The following is a 14,024-nucleotide window of genomic DNA, read 5'->3' on the forward strand; positions in this document are numbered from 1 at the left end:
CGTAAACTCCTGAAACTGACTGAAAATTCATCAAACTCGTTGCGGCCGGTTTCGAAATATCATTTACGATAGTTAGTTTAACCCTGAGCTTTTGAGAACATATCTGAATAAAGAAATACCAAAAATAAAAATTGCATGCAATATTTTAAACTAACCTACTTCAATTACTTTCCTGTAACTTCCGTCAACAGAATGATTGAAAGCCGTTGAACTAATTTTGTATTTTCAGTTTAATAGGGATGAGTGAGTTTATATTATAAGTACCGTAAAACGGGGTGAGTAGGTTTCGCGGGGTGAGTTGGGTTATGAATGGGGAGAGAAGGTTTGAGAGGGGGGTGAGAAGGGATTTTAAGGCTACTGCTACAAAAATTATGTATTCCAATTTAAAATGGGGCTATAGTAATACGCATAATAAAAAAAAATCGATCCAACAATCTTCCAAAATCACCTTTGTATGAAAAACCCTCTCACCCCAAATACGAGGCACTACGGGGTGAGGTGGGTTTTCCTCTTTATCGTCAAAGTTATGAAATGGAACTATCCAAAATAAAATACAAACTAAAATACAAACGTCCGAACCACTTATTATATACACCCGTTAAGTTTTTACATGTAAAAATAAAATTTTATCGAGGTGTGAAAGTCAAATTTCACCCAACTCACCCCACTTTACGGTATAAGTAGTTTGTTGCCATATGTGTGTAAGTGCCAAATATGACATGCACTTAGCATTTTATAGTTAGCGAAGTCACAAAACTGCGTACTTCATGCACATAAGTGAGCTAATTGGCTCATGGAAAATTGGTCAAGCGCGAGTCACTCTTTCTGTTTAAGGTTCTATTATATTCCTACTCGTAGTCTAATCGATTCACGACGAGCAGTAAAAGCGTCGCATCAAAACCATTTCAAAACCAAAACATGTTGTTAAGTCACAATCGGGCTCGACATAAATGGGAAAAATCAGAACGTAAATAATGTACACGGTCCGCGATTGTTGCGCCATTTAGGGTCCTGGCTAAATTGGTTGTTCAATACTTACGCTATAGAATTACCAATTTAGCAAGAACTCTTAATGGCCTAACAATTTCGTGTGATGAATTTACATATAAAGTCAAATGATGACAATTAATTTAAAAACGTTTTTAATAACTTTTCGTCTCTCTCATCATGCTTATCAATATGTTACAATAAAAATAGGACACAAATCACTAACAAAACCTGTGGTTATCCTCCTATAGTTCGTTTTTTTAGCATTAGAAAGAACTTGGAAAAAGGTAAGCGATTTTGGCATGTCTTTTAATTGAAAAACGCTTATTAAAAATCAGTAACTATCATTTATGAAAGCAGAAGAATATAAATGATCGTATTAGATTCATAATTGTTACATATTTGCCGTAACTTATTTTTAAAATGTGTTTTTCAATTAAAAGACACATCAAGATAGTTTACCTTATTTCTAATGCTAAAAAAAAGTCAATGCGTATAATTTTTGTGCATATTCCAAAATCTGTTTTGAACTTTTAATGTGTAAGAAACTAAGAGTTCCAATTTCAAAAACAAAACAATTGCTTCTGGGTCTCAGAAAGTTATGTCAACTTTTATACCATAAAAGGATTTTCAATTGACGCGCGGACCGCCACATTTTCCACTCGTTTTCCTCGCGTTAGTCGCTCGCCGCCGCCCGACCCAAACGGCCGATATCACAAGTGATAACTTATCAACTGATAACAAACATACTCAGTGCCAGTATTCGTACACCTGTGAAGTAAGACAGTGCGCCAAAATGGTGGCTCAAACTAACTTGGAAGTGGGCATGAAATGCATTAAGTATATGCTGTTTTGTGTCACCGCAATTTTTGTGGTAAGTACAACTTATTGCTTTAAAACATAAGAACCGAAAGGGACTAAGCGAAGACGCTTTTTTGCGTGTTCGGAAATATGTCTGCATTAATGACGTCACAAGGTTGATGGTTAGTAATTTAATACGTGCTCGTATATAGTACAGTCGACGTCGAAGACATGTTTACACTTTTGCACCTTATGCCTTTGTAATAAGGCGAAGAATGTAATGTACCATCGTCCACACTGTTAACTGTTCATCGGTGGACCTTATCCTTTTGTAATAAGGTCCAGCGATGTACGTTAGGAGTGTTGCTGTTTTGTACCTAAGAGTGACATTCCATTTCCAACTGCAGCTGCAATACTGTTCATATTACTATGGAAACGCGTCGCTGTCATTGTCAATTTCCATAGAAAATGAACAGTATTGCAGCTGCAGTTGGAAATGGAATGTCACTTTAAGATTAATTACGGAAATTGATTTGATTGATGGAAAACGATCAACTTGACATTCCATATTTCAATTTTGACGCAAATGTTAGAACTGTACGTAACACGCATCTTTATATTATAGAATTTATAGACGGCGGACAGGACATTTGTGGCTTTCCAACACAGAAGGGTTCTAATGTTTCATGGGTTATAAGATAAGATTATTTTTATCTCTAATTCCAACAGAAATGTCATTAATGATAATGACCATATTTACCGACACATGAAGCATAAGGACCCTTAAAGCCACATTTAGTTTTAACTTAAACCTATCGCAATGATATAAAACTGCGCCATATTTATATGCGTTTACCATTGCCGCATTACCGTTTAAAGTACCTTGTCGCTTTAATGTCACGGTGAATTCCTTAGTTAGTTGCTGCATTATGCTAATTTGACAAGGTACTAAAAGCAGACCTGCTGAATCTTGGCTGAAACACGTGACTCCGTTTATTGCTGGTAGAAAATTGACTGTTATTGTACACAATAGTTATTTAAATAAGTACTATAAACGTTAACGTTTTTTGTTCTAACTAAGAATGAATACTTGTGTTGCAAAACGTATGAATGAAGATGACAAAAGAAATCCAAGATCTTATCCTCTGTGAATCACGCTCAATGTTAACGTTGACGCTCTGTTATCCGTAAATGTCACATTATCAGCGGATGAGCTGTTTAATTTTAGGTACAGTCACCTGCAATAATATGCTACTCTTCGAAGCCCGCAAAAATATGTGACACGCTTTTATGGCTCTACAAATAAGATCATGTCAGATATTTTTGCGGCCTTCGTTGTGCAACAAATTTTTGCAGGTGACTATACAACTATTAAGTTGTCACCTGCGTGTTAAAGATTCCGAAAATTCAGTGTGCTGAACATTTGTAGGATTCGTCAGCTTTTCAATACTTGTTCCTTCCAGTAAATATGTAGGGACCTACATAGGATCTCTACATATCTATGTACATCTACTATAGGTACATACATATCAGTATAGTTTCTTACAAAAGAACTAAGTGAGCAAAAATGGCTACACAATTTTGTGTATAGTATAGAATCAGTTACAAGAGGGGTCATATATTATTGCGCGCCTCGTTACGAAAGACATTAAAAGTATCGCAAACTTCCTGTTCCTAGTAAGGCTAGACTAGAAATAAGTTTATGCCATGGAATACAATCAAATCACAAGGCCAATAGTATTTTCCTGATCGATAAAACAGTTGCGAAAAAACATAAATACGTTTCACAAGAACAACTAACACAGTAATGAATAATACCTAAGTAGCGAAATCGTTGACGGTAAAAAACTTGATCAGAAGCACTAATTTAGTTACTAATACGAGTTTCTTATCGGGAAATTCACCTTTAAAACTAACGTCATTACGTCAGTAAACAATATTTGCAGGATAAATATCAGTACTTTTTTAAACCTAGCGAAGCCAGTCGTACTTTTGAGCTGACAATGTATGGCTGAGAAACACCCCATTTATACGGGTGCCCCTTAATACGCCTAACATGAATTGTCATAATATGAATTCGCATAACAGATTTGGCATAACACAATTGTGCATAACATTGAACAGGCATAATCTTAAAAAAGCATAATACTTATTGTGCATAATAATGAATCCGCATAATTTTAATTTGCATAACATTATTATCTATAACTTTATTTGGCACAAAATGAATTAGTATAATTTAATAAAGCAAGAGAATTAGATGGATCAGGGCAAAACCAACTCGGTTAGGTCAGGTTCACAAAGGTTGAGGCAGGATCAAGCGAAACGAAGCGAAGCTTTTGTAACAAATAATAATCTTTTTGCTGTATAACATTATTAAGGCGTAGTAAGTTCGTGGTCTTAATTTTTTTTAATAATTTTAGGTATTTTTCTACGTTTTAGAATTAATTTTCATATTTTGATTTTTTCGTGCAATTTTTTATGTGCTTTTTAGACCTATTTTAGTGATTTTTTTTTATCAAGCAAAAGTCATAAACTCAGGATTCAAATCGCTGAAGTCCCTAGAAAAAGGTTGCTGATTAATTTTTTGCAACTGTATTATGATATTAGTGATCTAAAAAAAGCGCTACTTTTACTTAAAACTTCGTTCTCTGAACCTTAATTCGAGCCGCTCTGTCTTCATTTTTATTAATTTGCCTTTTACATTTATACCATTTAATAACTATGCAAAGTACCTTTATGCTTATTATATTTATCCCAAGTCATCGTTATGACAATTTACGTTATGCGCATTAACATTATGCGTACTCAGTTATGCGAAATAATGTTATGCGATTTAGAAGTTATGCGTAATATACGTTATGCCAATTTGAATTAGGCGTATTAAGTTATGCAAATTAATATAGACCCCATTTATACTGTAAGTACATGCAATTTAGGTACCTAGTTATTCGTGAAAAGAAAACAATTTTAAGGACTTACTGTCTTAAGGATGAATCTCGCTAGGTCTGACATGTTATTTTCTATGTCGGCTGATCTTTGATCCTGTGATCACATGGTGCTTTCCCGGTTCGGTCTAACGTGAGTCATTCTTTAAGTACGTTTGCTGTATTTACGTAGTAATGCATTATGTATTCGGCTTCCTTCCCATCAATCGCCTTAGAAACGTCTAGAACCTTAACAGGCTTAAACGATGAGTGAGCTCAACCATTACATCAGACAAACTAACACGTCCGAGCTCATGCTTCCACGCCACGCGCTCATAGGTTTACATCAGCGTAGGCGGACCTTCGCCTTGCTCGTAATGTGGGTAAACAAAAACATACTTACTATACCGGGTGTGGCCTGTAACATGAGCAAATAATTTAAACATGGATTATACTCCACTGATACTTTTGTTCTACAACTTTTAAAAATTATGAAGTATTTTGACTCTCTATTTTTCATACATAATAAATATTATCTTCAATGGACGCCATAGCCACGCCATATCATTGTGATTGACGTTGCTTGTCACGCCTTAAACATAACAAAATTCGCAATACATTGCGTCTTAAAATAAACTTTAGAGTGTATTAAAAATCAAACCACAAGTTATTTTTAAAAGTCGCTGAACAAATGTTGGTCAGTATGAAGAGTACAGCCTACAGTTTAATTTTTTGCCCATATTACAGGCCACACCCGGTATAATGTACCTCCTTTATAGAGGTACAATAGGATCTTTTAGAGATCACACAGGGGAGGGGCCAAACGACCGAACGAGATGCACTTATGGAAATTTCAGTAGGAGTAGCAGAGAAAGCGGTATTATTGCTTGTCCTTGTAACAGTCTCTTTTTTTGTTTGTTCCCCACCAAAAATTTAGAATGGTTTATGGTGGGCAACAAATAACCCGACCGAATTACGTAGATTGTTTTTGGTATGTTTAAACGTGTTTTTAATATTGTCGCTTTGCGTATGTTTTGTCCCTCACGGAGGCACGCGTAGGTATAGCTCATCTATGTAATACTAGGTCTATGACCTACTAACATGTATTTTAGTGCTCGTAAGTCGTAAGTAAGAGTGTTAGACCAAGCTAAGTTGACAGCGATTTTGATAGCCCAGACGGTGCAAATGGTGCAAGTGTTATATTTTTAAATGTCATAATTATCCGCACCGTCTGGGCTATCAATATCGCTACCAACTTAGCTTGGTTTACTTAACTCAAATTTAGTCAAATTAACTGTAAAGTTGTAGGTACCGTAAAATAGGGTGAGTAGGGTCAAAACTGAAATTCAAACCTCGATAACAATTTATTTTTACATATGAAAACTGAATGGTGTATATAATAAGTGTTCCGGACGATTGTATTTTAGTTTATATTTTATTTTGGGTAGTTCCATTTTATAACTTTGACGATAAAGACGAAAACCCACCTCACCCCGTAGTGCCTCGTATTTGGGGTGAGAGGGGTTTTCATACAAAGGTGATTTTGGAAGATTGTTGGATCGATTTTTTTTATCATGCGTATTACTATATCTCCATTTTAAATTGGAATACATTATTTTTGTAGCATTAGCCTTAAAATCCCTTCTCACCCCCTCTCAAACCTTCTCTCCCCATTCATAATCCACCTCTCCCCGCGAAACCTACTCACCCCGTTTTACGGTACATTAAATTTATATCAATTGACACTTTATGGTGTAGGTACGATTTACCTGGAGTAAAATTATGTCTCGATAATCAATATTTGTTATTATGTTTATTTAACGTACTTTAAAGAATCCGAAAGACACTGAGAGTTGAGAGCACAATTCCTACCAATAACCGTCATTAGCACTATTCAAATCAAAACAATAACCAATACAAACAAACAAAACACGTATACGTATACGTATAACGAAGCAAGGTCACCGCAACAATGGTGTATGAAGTTATATTTATGGGTTTTCACTCATTATTTATGCAGCTACTAGCGCTTGCCCGCGAAAATCGATAACATTCCACTTGGCATGCCTAAAAGCTTCTAGTAGAACCTACTATTATTTATAGTCTAAATGCTTTAAATGAAGCTTTTTATATTCTAATTTCAGGGCCGAGGCGGGCAGTATCTTAACTATGCAAGCATGGGGCCAAATTCGACATGTGCAACTGTCAGATTTCGCATCCACGTCAAATCAACAGATGATTTTATTCCATACTGAGTGTTGATTCCATCAACGGTGGATAATATCACTTGGTACAACCAAAACTCAACTCTAAACTAAGGGTGGTTCGGTTTGGTTTGCTTGTCACCCTAACTTGGATTGTTAATGTCAAATTTTGACATTGTACGTATTCGAGAACTTATGTTTTTTCCCACATCAACGGGAGATCAACACGATACGTCAAACGTCGCTTGTCGAATAGGGGTTCATGTTGTCTGTCAAAATTCTTGGGAAAAAACTAGAATTTCTATCACGTGGGGCGTCATTCAAACCTACATTATCACAATTATTCCAATTACCTAAGGGTTTTTAAGAAAATAATGTGTCATGTTTGGCACCGCTTTGATATACGTACCTACGTTACTCGTTTCGATATTACGGCTTTACGGCCTGCTAAACTAAAAATACATGAAGGTCAGTGTCGAGTAGGTAGAGTCTTCAAGGATAACCCCGCATTATGATGTGACGCAATTGATGTGTTCAGACTACAGCACAACTTTCAGTACCTACAACTGCTACAACCTAGGCTGTCAAACCTGTCAAATGGCGGACTATAGAGCCCGCCGTCAGTTGTCGGACTGATAATATTTGTTTGTGTGCGTATGTGTAGGCATGACGCTAAAGACGGCGCCCGGGCGCGCCCCCGTGTCCTGGCTACGCGGATGTAGGATCCTCCATCCGATATCGGATTGGAGAATGTGAACACGCTTTAAAGCTTTCCAGGCGTGTTAAGGCTCCAGTACACAATGGTCAAGGATGGTCCATGCCAAGCCATGCTTTGCAATGCGCAACAGTAGGCCTATATCACGTAGGTGTTCACACAATGGCGCATCAAAAAAAAAACAAAATTGCAGGCTCTGATTGATCTAATTCTATAATAAACTGATAAGTCTCTTCATTGCTCCACAATAATGACATTTTGGGCTATTAACATTTAATCAAGCGGTCAAAAATTCAAGAAACTAAACAAACAATGGCGACTGTGTGAACACCACAGGCCACGGTACGCCACGATTCCTTTGAAGTGTGCCAAAAAACCGACAACTCCCCGATTGCTCACCACGGCTGACAACTGACGGCAGTCGTCCGACATTGCATACCATAGCCCCCTGTACACAATGGCCAGGGTGTGGCATGGCCCATCCTTCACCACTGTGTACTGGGGCCTTTATAGGTACTAGAGCAGGGGTTACCAAATATTTTTTGCTGTTTTAATAAACTCCAGTAGAAACGGACCGCGAATGGTAATTTTATTTTAAGAACCGGACCCCTGAAGAAACTAATTGGTGACCCCTGTACTAGAGCAAAGGCAGTTCTTACGGAATTTGAAGTTAAGTTCATGTACTTAACTTAATATAAGCCCCTACTTATCCAAAAAACGTACATAAATATACCTGGGACTGAATCGATCGAGTCACGTTTAGATAAGATAACATAGATATTTATGTGGAACGTTATCAAGCGATATCGTTTAAAAACAAAGCTTTGTGAAATTATGTATGTGTCACATACAGATATCTATTGGACAACTTTATGACACAATGTTTAATTGTTATACTGATACCTACCTATTATTTGCATTCAGATAGGGATTTCCCGAAATTTCTGCCTTTTCGTAAGCATGTGATACGAGGAAACTTCTAGAAAAATTATTATGAACTACTACTATACGAAAAGTTACATAACCACATGAAAGTTGGCAGTTTTGGTCCCTAATGTTCGTTCAGTACGAAGTTGAGCGAACTATAGCACTAGTAGAAAATTGCGACACGAAGGCCAGGAAATTTGGCGTAAGCGTGTATTCAATGAATCTGAATATTAATTATTGTAAAATAAAAATATGAATGCTAACCAGAATCAACACGGTTGGCTTACCGTTTTGGCATTTGTTGCTGATATGTGCAGAAGGCCTACGCTATTAGTTTCCTGTTTTTCTTTGGCACAATATTAATATACCTACTTACGGTTTCAAAATTTCGATTTGCTTTTAATAATGTAGCGTTTAGAAAATGTATGATAAAACTGAACTATTATAGTCAACTTTATTTATTTTTTTCAAGTATTCCCGTAGCCAGTAGGTATCCGCGCTATTTTGAAATGAATTAGCATAACCATACCAGAAAATGGGTTCGCGAGTTTATAAACAAAACAATTCTCTGTGGACTTTATTCGTCATAATTTGGGCCGCAAATAAAATAATAATTGCTGCACTACTAAGCTAGCCTTTCTTTTCTGTCTTTAGGTATAAGCTTGTATTTCGACAATTCTTCATTTACTACAAACAAAATCTTACCTTCCAGATCACATCCGCCCTCATAATCTCCGTGGGCACGACGATCTACGCGATCTACCATGACGTGTCCTTCTTCCTGGACCCTCACTTCTTCTCGCCGGCCACGCTGGTCATCGTCATTGGGGTCATGATGCTGTTCATCTCCATGTTCGGGTGTATTGGGGCGTGGAGGGAGAGCACGTGCTTGGTTAACATTGTAAGTATTTTTTCACTCATTATTCTCAGTGCTGTTTCCATACATGTTGCAGTCAGGTTGCAGTCCGTCTGTACCGGCCCTTATGTTACCCTATCCACAATCCATAGTTTAGCTATCGAGCGAAAAATTGTAATTTGTAGAAGTCTTATGTTTTTGTTTTTTTTTATTGTTATTTTTGTATTGACGTTTATTGAATAAGATTTATCTTATGGCGAGGTATGCCTGATTTGTAGAAAGGGAACGTGTGTTCGTAGACTCACTCCCACTACGAGTGTAGCACCGCTACGAATTATGCTACGAGTCGCACCAGTAAAGTCCTTTCACCTTGTGATTTAAGAAACGGGAGGGCCTAATTATAAATGAAAAGGGGCCTATAATGATTTAACAATTTCTTATGGTTTTGGTAATCGATCGTCTTGGTGAAAGACTTTCACCACAGAATAATTAATAGTACTACCGTACAGAAAGGAAACTTTCTACAAAAACGAAGTTTGACAGCGGTTCAGGGTCGAATCATGCTGTCCCTTTCTAATTTATGGCACTATCCCTTTCGGCTATTTAGGGTTGTCAAAAATCAAGTGATTATGTTATCTGTGGTCGTGCACGCAAAAGGAAGTCAAGTGGTGCCAACCCTAATAATTGCTCAGAGGAATGCTGAGCCGAGCGGAGCCGAGTTTGACCGAAGTCAGGAGTTTCGCACCCCTGCTTTCACTTCATTTCGCATGCGCCTATCAGCGTTAAGAGATCTAGAAGGTCGTATCAAAACATTGCACCTGCAATCTGAATCGGGCTTTTTTTACAAATGCTATTGGCAATTCGCGTGTCTTTTTAGTCATTTTAACTTATCATCGTAATAAGTTTAAGAAAAATCTTATATTTTTCTTAAACTTAAGTATTACTCCTGTACCTAAGCGTAATTTCGACAGAAGACCACCTGGGAATCTCCATACATTTAATATCCTAACAAGTGGAATAAATCATTTATTTACAAACACGATATATGTATACAGTGGTATTACTAAAAGAAATTAATAACTAGCTTAAATTTAAAATAGGCCCTTGAGGCATTGTACCAAGGATGCTGGCGACATTTCCTCGCTGTATCGCAATGCTGATACGTTGTGCGAAGTAGCCGCCAGCTCTTCGGTCAACGGTTCGGTTTTAACTCCAATTATTATTTACACGTATATTTCATCAGTTCGCAGTAATCCTGAGTTTGGTGTTCATCCTGGAGGTCGCAGCGGCCATCGCCGCCTACAGCCTCCGTTCTCAGGTCATCGACATGCTGGACGACCGCCTGCGCATCGCCATGCCTTACTATTACGAGAACCAGGAGGTCACTGATGCCTTCGACTTCATTCAGAACAGGGTAAGAACTCTCTTCTTCTTTTTTGCCATGTCCCGTTATTTGGGGTCGGCCCTCCTCGTACAAAGGCGCCAGGTTTTTCTGTCCTGGGTTGTCGATGTGTTGATCTGCGCCCGCTCCACGTCTTTGGTAACGGTAACAGGGTAAGAACTAAGGCTTCGACAAAATAACAGCGCCAAGTGGTTGCTGAAATCTGGTGTGTCACGAATTGCAAGTGTCACTTCATTGTTTTTAAGGGGTCCACTGATTAACAGTCCCCCGAACAGTATCGGCCTGTCAGTTGTTCGGAACTGTCAAAATTTTGCGGCGTACTGTTAATCAGTGGACCCCTTAAAAACAATGCTTCATTCGTCTATTACCTGTTAATATCCTCGTAATCATTCAGTGCCGCTAATCGATTTCCACAGCTGATAACGTAAAATGTTTTTTATCAGAACGGATTTAGGTTTGACTTTTAAATTACATATACTCGGATTATTCGGTATTAAATGCGAATTCAAGAATTGACATCCTTGAATTTGTTGGTAGATCCTCATGGATTTTTCCTGAAAACTGTATGGCGTTTCTACAGATGACTCTATTCACCTTCCATTTTGTTAATTGCAGCATTGACTGGAACCTGGAACATCAAAAACGAAATCAAATCATCATACTTCATCTCTTGTCCACTTGTAAAATAAATCATCCCAATACAGCCTAAAAGGCTCCGTCACACAGGCGCGTTTTGCGGGCGGAGCGTGAGCGCGCCGCTTTCATCGCGCCCGCTCACGCTCCGCCCGCAAACACGCCTGTGTGACGGAGCATTTAAGGCTCTATTCGGATGGTTTCTTTTTTTGCAGAATGTCGAATTAATTCCCCTTTTCGTTTCCAGCTGAACTGTTGCGGCGTCGACACGTATTTCGACTGGCACACGGTCGAACCACCACAAGGCGCCACCGGCATCGTCGTCTCCAACATCACCGTGCCCAACTCCTGCTGCGCCGAGTCCCACTACACTGTGGTCGAAGATGTCACCGTAGCTGAGTGCACCAAGTTGTTCGCTAATGGCTGCCTGCCGAGGGTTATCTACCTGGTTTACCAAAGCGCTGGACTGTTGGGTGCTGGTGCTATGACCATTGCCTTTGTTCAGGTTTGTATACATACATCTTAAAAAGAGAGTAAACTAGATTGTATTTAACACCTGCTGCGCTGAATAGCAATATCAGAGTCCAACTACGTACCGATTTCAATAGATCAAAGTGAGAGAGAGTCATTATAAACAACAAATTTTTATAGAAATTTAACATTAAAGATGACATGGCCACCTTTTGTCATTGCCATGCAGAGTAAGTTTGGTCAGACTCTACCACTTCTCATGCACCCAGTACGCAGATTATATTACAGTTTAAACAATAGAAAATTCTGCGTTATTTTCAATTCTGATCATTATTCCCTATCGTATCGTTGTTTTATGTTTTATCTTAATTAGCACAACAATAAAGCACTAAAAAATGCCGCTGACGTTATAAATGCTGTTGTGCTCCGATAAGACAGTGAACTAATTATGTTTTGTTTTTAATTCCAGTTGATTGGCATCGTGTTTTCGTTCTCACTGGCCAGCGCTATCCGCAAAGCGAAGACTGAACGTGAACGCAGGCGTCAAGAGATCCAGAGCAGCGTCATCAACTCCCACACCTCACTCAACCCAGATGGAGAAAAAATTAAGCCAATTGTCTATGTCCCTTTCTACGGCCAGACGCAGACCGCGGCATAATGGCTGAATGCAAAGTTTCCTTTATTTTATCGATATTTTTTTAAAGGTTTTTTTTTTCTTTTCGCGTTTAATGTAACATTCCGTCCTTTTAAACAAATATCGCTAAAATAAAATAGTCTATTTTTTAAACTAAGGTTTTAATGAATTCACATTTTATTCTATGTATTCAACTATTGCCATAGGATATGATTTGTGAATGAGCTATTGTAATAATAACAGTAGCAAATGGAAATGAATCAAATTAAATTTGAATCAAGGCCAAAGCCAAAGTATTTGTGAGAAGATACATCATAATTTCAATCGTAATTTATCAAGACACATATTTAAATGATAATCTAATTAAGGTTACAAATGTATCACATATTTTTATTAAATAAAATACCTAGTCAAACGGTTTTATTTTTTAAGTGACGACCAGAGGAAATCGTTATCAAAACAAAACCGGCCAAGTGCGAGTCGGTCTCGCGTTTCTAAGGTTCCGTACATAAGTCCGACTCACGCTTGACTGACACATTTCTAATAGGTTTTCCTGTCATCTATAGGTCAAGAATTGTAGACCCAGTAGTTTCGCAGATAAAGGGGGGGGGGGGTAATTTATTGGCTATTTTCTTAAATAACTTCGAACTTACATTATATTACTGCCACTAAATCATGCGAACTACTTAAAGAGGTTATACCTACATGATTTGAAAAGTTTTGTACCTAAATAAATCAAGCTACAGCTCACACCGCACTAATTACAATGGAAGGTAAATATGAACACAAGCACCTATGTACAATATGAAAGTAATGTTGTATTGTATTATGGCTACGTATCTGGGTATTATCACAGTTATAGACTCTGTTATCTCAGATAAATCAGATAAGTGCCATAGAGGTGAATTTCGCGGAGCAAAACTGCTTGATAGCAGATAGCAGTAATGCGGCGATATGATATCTCCGGGGCTTTACATGACTTACCGATGGTGAAACTATGTTTGAACTTTATGTGGGGCAGTCTAAATAAACATAGGCCCCGTGCATGAACTATATAGGGGGCAGGATAGGAGCCGTCAGATTTGGCGCAAGGCGTCGTTTATGCTTCCGATGCAGCCCACAAGATGGCAGAACCTACTATGCACAAGGAAACGTACCTACCGACGAGAACGGTAGATGGTAGCACTTGCTTTGGCAAATAGAAAATATAGGTAAGTTACTAGAAATAAAGCAATCAATCTTAATCCTAGACTCGTTATCAATGAAATGAAGTTGAATGCAATATTAGTTAGATCAATTGATGATGAATGATTATCAAGCCAACCCATAAATGTACAGAGACCTTGCCTATCTGTAATTATTACCCCTGCTTGCTTAAACCGGCGTAATACACAGTATACATGTCGGCGGCCGATCGTACGATCTGGCAGATCGTAATGTTCCTGTGTAATATTTTGACGATAGTCT

At 38.0% G+C, this 14,024-nt stretch overlaps 1 protein-coding gene across 1 annotated transcript; it reads left to right on the forward strand.

The window, feature by feature from the left end:
- Nucleotides 1-1,657: 1,657 nt before the first annotated feature.
- On the forward strand, nt 1,658-12,972 carry LOC134664990 (CD63 antigen-like). The gene is made up of 5 exons (XM_063521749.1): nt 1,658-1,861; nt 9,274-9,462; nt 10,661-10,831; nt 11,700-11,957; nt 12,393-12,972. The coding sequence occupies exons 1-5, from the start codon at nt 1,784-1,786 to the stop codon at nt 12,579-12,581; spliced, it is 885 nt and encodes a 294-aa protein (XP_063377819.1). The 5' UTR covers nt 1,658-1,783; the 3' UTR covers nt 12,582-12,972.
- Nucleotides 12,973-14,024: the final 1,052 nt, after the last annotated feature.

Source organism: Cydia fagiglandana, chromosome 6 (genome assembly GCF_963556715.1).
Source record: "Cydia fagiglandana chromosome 6, ilCydFagi1.1, whole genome shotgun sequence".
NCBI lineage: Eukaryota > Metazoa > Arthropoda > Insecta > Lepidoptera > Tortricidae > Cydia > Cydia fagiglandana.

Bases quoted from the DNA above. Each gene is read 5' to 3' on its own strand.
- LOC134664990 (XM_063521749.1), top strand. From the start codon at position 1,784: ATGGTGGCTCAAACTAACTTGGAAGTGGGCATGAAATGCATTAAGTAT. The intron at 1,862-9,273 runs GTAAGTACAACT...CTTACCTTCCAG, and splicing joins GTGTCACCGCAATTTTTGTG to ATCACATCCGCCCTCATAAT. The intron at 11,958-12,392 runs GTTTGTATACAT...TTTTAATTCCAG, and splicing joins TGACCATTGCCTTTGTTCAG to TTGATTGGCATCGTGTTTTC.